The 7,920-nt window shown below is 39.5% G+C and overlaps 2 protein-coding genes across 2 annotated transcripts; one reads left to right on the top strand and one right to left on the bottom strand.

Annotated features, from left to right (window-relative positions):
* Window positions 1-2,129: 2,129 nt before the first annotated feature.
* Window positions 2,130-3,738, top strand: LOC149679020 (uncharacterized). Its single transcript, XM_089835967.1, has 2 exons — window positions 2,130-2,465; window positions 3,703-3,738. Exons 1-2 carry the CDS (start codon window positions 2,130-2,132, stop codon window positions 3,736-3,738), a joined length of 372 nt encoding a protein of 123 aa, XP_089692093.1.
* A 240-nt stretch (window positions 3,739-3,978) lies between these two features.
* Window positions 3,979-7,632, bottom strand: LOC149679019 (uncharacterized). The gene is made up of 3 exons (XM_089835966.1): window positions 7,505-7,632; window positions 4,831-5,138; window positions 3,979-4,754 (listed from the first exon to the last, which is right to left on the bottom strand). Exons 1-3 carry the CDS (start codon window positions 7,630-7,632, stop codon window positions 3,979-3,981), a joined length of 1,212 nt encoding a protein of 403 aa, XP_089692092.1.
* Window positions 7,633-7,920: the final 288 nt, after the last annotated feature.

Raw genomic sequence — 7,920 nt, 5'->3', positions numbered from 1 at the left:
TTAATGTTTTAATATTAAAGTCAATACAAACAGTAAAAAATTATTGAAAAACGTACTTGTTAAACCTTTTTTTAAAGATGATATTCATGAAAGAAAACAGTTTTATCCTTTAAATAAAATTAACAAAAAAATTGGTAATCTGGCGGTGTTGTACCTTCATAAAACTATGCTAAACGTGTTAGGCGACACTAGTGGTCGGCGTTTGGACAAGATAATCCACAGAATTTTGGTTAATCAGTTATCCATGGATAATAATCAGATAATTATTCGTGATTACATTGCATTAATCATAGACTTCCCGTGGATAATTTCAAATTATGGATAAAGATAAAACAAACAGATATTATCCTATCCAAATGCCGACCACTAGGCGACACTCTTACAGGTGTTAAGCGATACTCTTAAAAAACGAGACTAGGTTAGATACTGGCCTCACAGAAGGGCCAGCTTGAGAAGCCAAAGTGGGGCACTTGCTTTTGTGACATGTTTTATCATTATTTTGAGAAAAATTAGAGTACTAAATGGATTTATTTTTGTAAAATCTGTAGTGCAAATTAGATTAAACGCGTTTCTGGTGCTCGAAAAACTCTTAGTGAAAAGAGATTATTAAATTTAACAAGAACGTCCATATCTACTGCTTGAATAGTATAGCCTCCAAAACTAATTTAATACCCTATGCATTTGTACGAAGTGAAAACTTTCTGCCTTTTTCAGAAGTTTATAAACCCGTAAAAATGACTTTATACGCAACAACCCTCGCTTAAAGAGGTATAGTTCTGCATGTGCGAACTTTCCTCCCTATAGGTGATGAAGTTCTCTCAAGGAAGAGAAATATAGCATTGATTGCTAATAATACTGCGGAATGGCGGATAATCAAAATTTAATTAAACAGGAAAATCATACTCGATATTTGAGTTATGCCTCATGAGTGGTCAAAATGTAGCTACTATAGTGTTTTTAAGTCATCGGTTTTGCTCTTAAAGCTAGATTCCCACTCGACGGAAAACACGACGGAAACCCGGCAGAAAGAGGTTCGACCGCAAAATCTTTACGCCGAGCCCGACGGAATCACCGTTCGGCCCGACGTAAGCTGTGTTCTATATTTTCGGTCGTGTTCGGCGTTACGCCGGTGTCTCAGTCAATGGAATTATCCCACCGACTACGTCATAAATTTAAAGAGCGCACGCATACGCGAGATAGATTTGTAGCCGCCATTTTTTGAGCGCTATTACAAGTAGTGGTTGACCAAGGGTTAACGGAAACATGCCACCAAGTAAGAAAAATTAAAGTTTAATTAATGGAAGTAAAAAGATATTAGATGTTAATAAGGAAGACTTTATGCAGGAGGATGGAAAAAATCCCTTTTTTTACAATTTAAGCAACAAGTGGTTCAAATATACCAATTCAGAGTGCGAAATAGATGCCATGGAAACCACACCCAACTGTCACATAACACAAAAATATCTACCGTCAAAATCAAAATTCAGTCGTAGTGTGAACGGTCTACCGCCGGACGCCGGCGTAAGTTAAAATTTCTACTGTCGGCTGCGTGATTTCCGTCGGGTTTTTTCGGTCGAGTGGAAATCTAGCTTAAGTCTAGGAAAAGTACTAAAATTTCTACTACTATCCTGCCAAAAAGTCTCGCACTCTTAAAGGTGTTACGCGACACTCTTAAAGGTGCTATGCCACACCCTTTAAGGAGTTGCACACCACTAATATGAGAGTAAAAATTCACTTTCAGTGCGATATAAGAGTTAAAAAGGTGTTAAATTGCACCTCTGATTCACAATTTTATACTTATCTTTGCCACCAATTGCTCAAAAAAGTGTTATTAAACCCTTTTAGGGGTGTAAATGAACACCTGTAACGGTGTCAAATTTGGACCCATATAAACTACTTTTAAAGGTGTTAAAGCACACCCCATTTTCTTAGAGTGTAGTCAGCGATCAGGCCCCACCCCCATAGATGTTTTAATTGGCGCGGATTACTTTTGGAAGGTTGCGAGGGTAAACACTATAAGGTTGGGAGACGCGCTTGTGGCAATGGACACCGCGTTAGGTTGGACAGTGTTAGGGAGAACAGAAGCCGTGGAAGGCAACATAGATATCGGCGTAAACACAGTCGCAGTGATGCACACACCTGTCAGAACGGAAGAGGAGTTAGTCTCAGAACAATTGCGTGAATTTTTCGAGTTAGAATCCCTGGGGATAAACGACGCGGCGCAGACTAAAGCAAAGGAGCGAGACGAGGTTATGAGAAACTTCGAGAAAAACATTGAATTCAAGGGAGGTAGATACGAGGTGGGGTTACCTTGGAAAGGGAACAAGGCTGAACTCTCGGATAACTTTGAAGTTGCAAAAAAGAGAACCTTAAGTTTAGTCACGAAGCTAAAAAAGAACCCTAAAAAGTTTAATGCGTACAATGAAGTTATCCAAGTACAGCTTAAGAACGGGATAGTTGAGTTGGTAAAGGGTGCTGGTTCAGAATCAAAAAATACTATCTACTATATACCACACTGTAGGGGAATTTTTTTGAGTGTAAGTGTCATTAAATCCCTTCAGGGGTGTAAATGTACACCTGTAACGGTGTCAAATTTGGACCCATATAAAGTACTTATAAAGGTGTTAAATCACACTCCAATTTCTTAGAGTGTAGATTATCTCCACTATTCCGCGCCGCGCAATGAACCTCCGGAAGGACAAAAGGAATTTATCCGCAGACAGATCTGACACAATTTCTAGATGTATCGCTCTTGTTACCGCGCAAGTGTATAAGGCGATATAACACTTTTTCCCGTCCCTTGTGTACAAGGGTCCAGCAAAGTCAACTAGTGGTCGGCGTTTGGACAAGATAATCCACAGAATTTTGGTTAATCAGTTATCCATGGATAATAATCAGATAATTATTCGTGATTACATTGCATTAATCATAGACTTCCCGTGGATAATTTCAAATTATGGATAAAGATAAAACAAACAGATATTATCCTATCCAAATGCCGACCACTAAAGTCAACACCGCATGTTGAAAAAGGTGGTGAGGGTTTAATTCTGGCTTCAGGTAGGGGTGCAGTTATAGGCACTGACGCTTTCGCTTTAAACCTCTTGCAACATGGACAACCCTTCACTTCTGTTTTGGTTAATGATCTGATGCTCGGAATCCAAAACTGTTCCCTAACCTCTACTAAAATTTCATCTACCCCTGAATGCTTCAATCTGATATGACACGTGTCTACGACTAATTCTGACAACCTGTGTTTAGCACTCAAAATCCAGGGATGCCGCTCATGATAACTACATGTCTTATTGGCGGCATCTATTCGGCCTCCAACGCGCATAAGCCCATTTTCATCAAGGAAGGGTCTCAGGGTGTAAATGCTTGATGTTTTAGAAATATGGTCTCCTGCTTGCAATGCATTCATTTCATCTCTGTAGCTTTCCTTTCGCGCTATTCCCACCCAATACTTCTCAGCCGCCTCAATTTCTTCGGCTGAGAGTGGACCTTTGACCTTAGATTTAGACCTCAAATTTTGTACGAATCTGTTACACCAAGCAGTAACTCTATAAAGGGTCAATGTGTGTTGCTATATTTATTTATATCCAGGAGTGGTACATTGACTCCTTACGCTGCGCCTGCCACTAAGTTAGCCTCCCAATTTCGCGCCCTCAATTCTGATAAAACATCAGGGTCTTCAATTTCTAGGGTTCCAATGCCATTTCCGGACTCGCTATTATTTAGAAGGCACGCAGGTCCGCGCCACCAAAGAGAGCTTTCAGCTAACTCCCCAATAGTTTTACCGCGTGTTGGTATGTCCGCGGGGTTCTCTTTGCCTGCTACATGTTTCCAGCGGGAGGGGTCAGTCATATTTTGTACCTCTCTTACCCTATTCGACAAAAAGGGCTTCCAATGTGAGGCTGAACCTCGAATCCGATAGAGCACTATGGTCGAATCTGTCTACACATTTATTGAGCTCTTGTGCTACCCTAACGCTTCCGCAACTGAATTAATTAACCTAGCTCCCAATACTGCGCCCATTAGTTCTAATTTCGGGATTGTAAATTTTTTCACTGGTGCTACTCTAGTCTTGGACGCCACCAATGCCGTAGTGACTTGCCCATTTGCGTACTCGCCCTTAACATAAACAACAGCTGCGTAGGCATTCTCGCTTGCATCTGTAAAGCAGTGTAGCTCTATTTTAGGGGTTAAACCGCTTAGCTCGTTGTCAAAATAGTAGCGGGGTATTTCAATTTCATATAACCCAGGGAGTTCCATGCACCAACTGTTAAATCTGCTAGATAAATCCGCTTTTAGTGGTTCATCCCAAGAAACCCCCTTTTCCCATGTTTCTTGCATCATCGCTTTGCCTCTTATAGTGTAGGGGGAAAGCACCCCCAGGGGGTCAAATATTCTGGCGACCGCTTTCAGTAACCAGCGCTTGGTATTTTCTTTGTTAATGAGAAAGTTTAAAAGTTCATTCGCGTCGAAAGTTAGGATATCTTCCAATTCATCCCACGTTATGCCTAACACTTTGAGGGGTTTAGGAGTGGGTGTGCACATTTGCCCCTGCTCATTTTGAATTTTGTCTCCCCATCTTTCCCTGATTTCCTTTGAGTTACTACGCCATTTTCTTAGTTGCATGCCTGCCTTTTCTAGCGCTTCCGTGGATTCTCTAATCGCTTCCTCAGCTTCCTCTACACTATCCGCATTATCGACATTGTCGTCGACATATAGGGCTACACTTAACACCTTGTACGCTATAGGGTGGGTCGTTTTAACCTTTTCTAAGTGGTGCTTGATTGTCGCGTTCAATATAAAAGGGCTCGCATTTACCCCAAAGGCCACTCTCGATATAGCAAACTAACCGCTCGGATCCTTCCCCCGTCAAACCCTCTACCCAAAGAAACCGCATTGCATCTCTATCCTCTTTCTTGATACCAATTTGCAAAAAGGCTTGTTTAATATACCCAGTGTACGCTATTCTACCCCTTCTGAATCGCACTAACATTTTAAACAATTCCGGCATAAGATTGGGGCCAGTCTCTAAACATTCATTCAACGAAGGTGAATCTCTTGAATGGGAAGAGGAGTCATATACTACCCTTAGCTTTGTGGTTTGCCTATCTTCTTTTTCAGTTCCCCTGCAGTGTGGTATATAGTAGATAGTATTTTTTGATTCTGAACCAGCACCCTTTACCAACTCAACTATCCCGTTCTTAAGCTGTTCTTGGATAACTTCATTGTACGCATTAAACTTTTTAGGGTTCTATTTTAGCTTCGTGACTAAACTTAAGGTTCTCTTTTTTGCAACTTCAAAGTTATCCGAGAGTTCAGCCTTGTTCCCTTTCCAAGGTAACCCCACCTCGTATCTACCTCCCTTGAATTCAATGTTTTTCTCGAAGTTTCTCATAGCCTCGTCTCGCTCCTTTGCTTTAGTCTGCGCCGCGTCGTTTATCTCCAGGGATTCTAACTCGAAAAATTCACGCAATTGTTCTGAGACTAACTCCTCTTCCGTTCTGACAGGTGTGTGCATCACTGCGACTGTGTTTACGCCGATATCTATGTTGCCTTCCACGGCTTCTGTTCTCCCTAACACTGTCCAACCTAACGCGGTGTCCATTGCCACAAGCGCGTCTCCCAACCTTATAGTGTTTACCCTCGCAACCTTCCAAAAGTAATCCGCGCCAATTAAAACATCTATGGGGGTGGGGCCTGATCGCTGACTACACTCTAAGAAAATGGGGTGTGCTTTAACACCTTTAAAAGTAGTTTATATGGGTCCAAATTTGACACCGTTAGAGGTGTTCATTTACACCCCTGAAAGGGTTTAATAACACTTATTTGAGCAATTGGTGTTAAAGAAAAGAATAAAATGGTGCAACAGAGGTGTAGTTTAACACCTTTTTAACTCTTATATCGAACTAAAAATTAATATTTTACTCTCATATGAGTGTACACTCTAAGAAAATGGGGTGTGCTTTAACACCTTTAAAAGTAGTTTATATGGGTCCAAATTTGACACCGTTACAGGTGTTCATTTACACCCCTGAAAGGGTTTAATAACACTTATTTGAGCATTTGGTGTTAAAGATAAGAATAAAATGGTGCAACAGAGGTGTAGTTTAACACCTTTTTAACTCTTATATCGAACTAAAAGTTAATATTTTACTCTCATATGAGTGTACACTCTAAGAAAATGGGGTGTGCTTTAACACCTTTAAAAGTGGTTTATATGGGTCCAAATTTGACACCGTTACAGGTGTTCATTTACACCCCTGAAAGGGTTTAATAACACTTATTTGAGTAATTGGTGGCAAAGATAAGTATAAAATTGTGCAACAGAAGTGCAGTTTAACACCTTTTTAACTCTTCTATCGCACTGAAAGTGAATTTTTACTCTCATATTAGTGTTGTGCAACTCCTTAAAGGGTGCGGAATAGCACCTTTCAGTGTCGCGTAACACCTTTAAGAGTGGGAGATTTTTTGGTAGGATAGTAGTAGAAATTCTAATACTTTTCCTAGACTTAAGAGCAAAACCGATGACGTAAAAAACACTATAGTAGCTACATTTTGACCACTCATGAGGCATAACTCAAAAATCGAGTATGGTTTTCCTGTTTAATTAAATTTTGATTATCCGCCATTCCGCAGTATTATTAACAATTAATTCTATATTCATAGCAGGGTTCCATCTCGAGAGAACTTCATCACCTATAGGAAGGAAAGTTCTCACATGCAGAACTATACCTCTTTAAGCGAGGGTTGTTGCATATAAAGTCATTTTTACGGGTTTATACACTTCTGAAAAAGGCAGAAAGTTTTCAATTCGAACAAATGCATAGGGTATTAAGTTAGTTTTGGAGGCTATAATATTCAAGCTGTAGATATAAACGTTCTTGTTAAATTTAATAATCTCTTTTCACTAAGAGTTTTTCGAGCACCAGAAACGCGTTTAATCTAATTTGCACTACAAATTTTACAAAAATAAATCCATTTAGTACTCAAATTTTTCTCAAAATAATGATAAAACATGTCACAAAAGCAAGTTCCCCACTTTGGCTTCTCAAGCAGGCCCTACTGTGAGGCCAGTATCTAACCTAGTCTCGTTTTTTAAGAGTGTCGTTTAACACGTTTAGCATAGTTTTATGAAGGGTTCAACACCGCCAGATTACCAATTTCTTTGTTAATTTTATTTAAAGGATAAAACTGTTTTCTTTCATGAATATCATCTTTAAAAAAGGTTTAACAATTACGTTTTTCAATATTTTTTTACTGTTTGTATTGACTTTAATATTAAAACATTAATGAAAAATAAATGAAAGACCTTATTTAAGAAACCTACACTTTAAATTGGCCCCTAAAAACTCAAGGTAATAAAACACTCTTTTGGGTGTTTTTACGGTGTTTACACCGTTTTAACACCTTTTTAACACTTCCATTTCTTAGAGTGCATGACCACATTTTAGAGGCCGTGACCCCAATTTTTATCCAGTTGTGGAAGATTTACCTCAAATGCGTTGTTGTCTTTTCTTCTCCGTTTTCTTTTACCTCCATGACGAAAGTAAAGAACTCGAGTGCCGTTGATGCTGGCAAACTGTTGCAATGGGGTAAGATTAAGGGAGGCTTGTCTGCCATGTTGGCTACTATTAAAGACACGATTTTCGAAAAACTCTACCACCCCATGTAGAATGCAAGCTTCGAAATTATAGAAGTCTTCAAGTCCAATATCATTTTATTCATTCGTCGGACCTCTTTTCTAATGCAAACCCCGTGCCTCAATGGTCCTAAGGACTACTTTAAAAATTACAAATTAAATACATAGGGTAAGGGGAACTGATCCCTGGGACTAGTTTAAATACTCTAGACAACAGGTAGTGTTTCCACTCGAAGATTAGGATTTTCGCCCATTTTAGGTGCAAAAGT

Source organism: Phalangium opilio, unplaced genomic scaffold (genome assembly GCF_054372755.1).
Source record: "Phalangium opilio isolate 3A_F unplaced genomic scaffold, DU_Popi_V2 ptg000042l_1, whole genome shotgun sequence".
NCBI classification, from domain to species: domain Eukaryota; kingdom Metazoa; phylum Arthropoda; class Arachnida; order Opiliones; family Phalangiidae; genus Phalangium; species Phalangium opilio.
The sequence above is the reverse complement of the archived record's forward strand: the minus strand, read 5'-3'. Positions and strand labels throughout refer to the sequence as shown.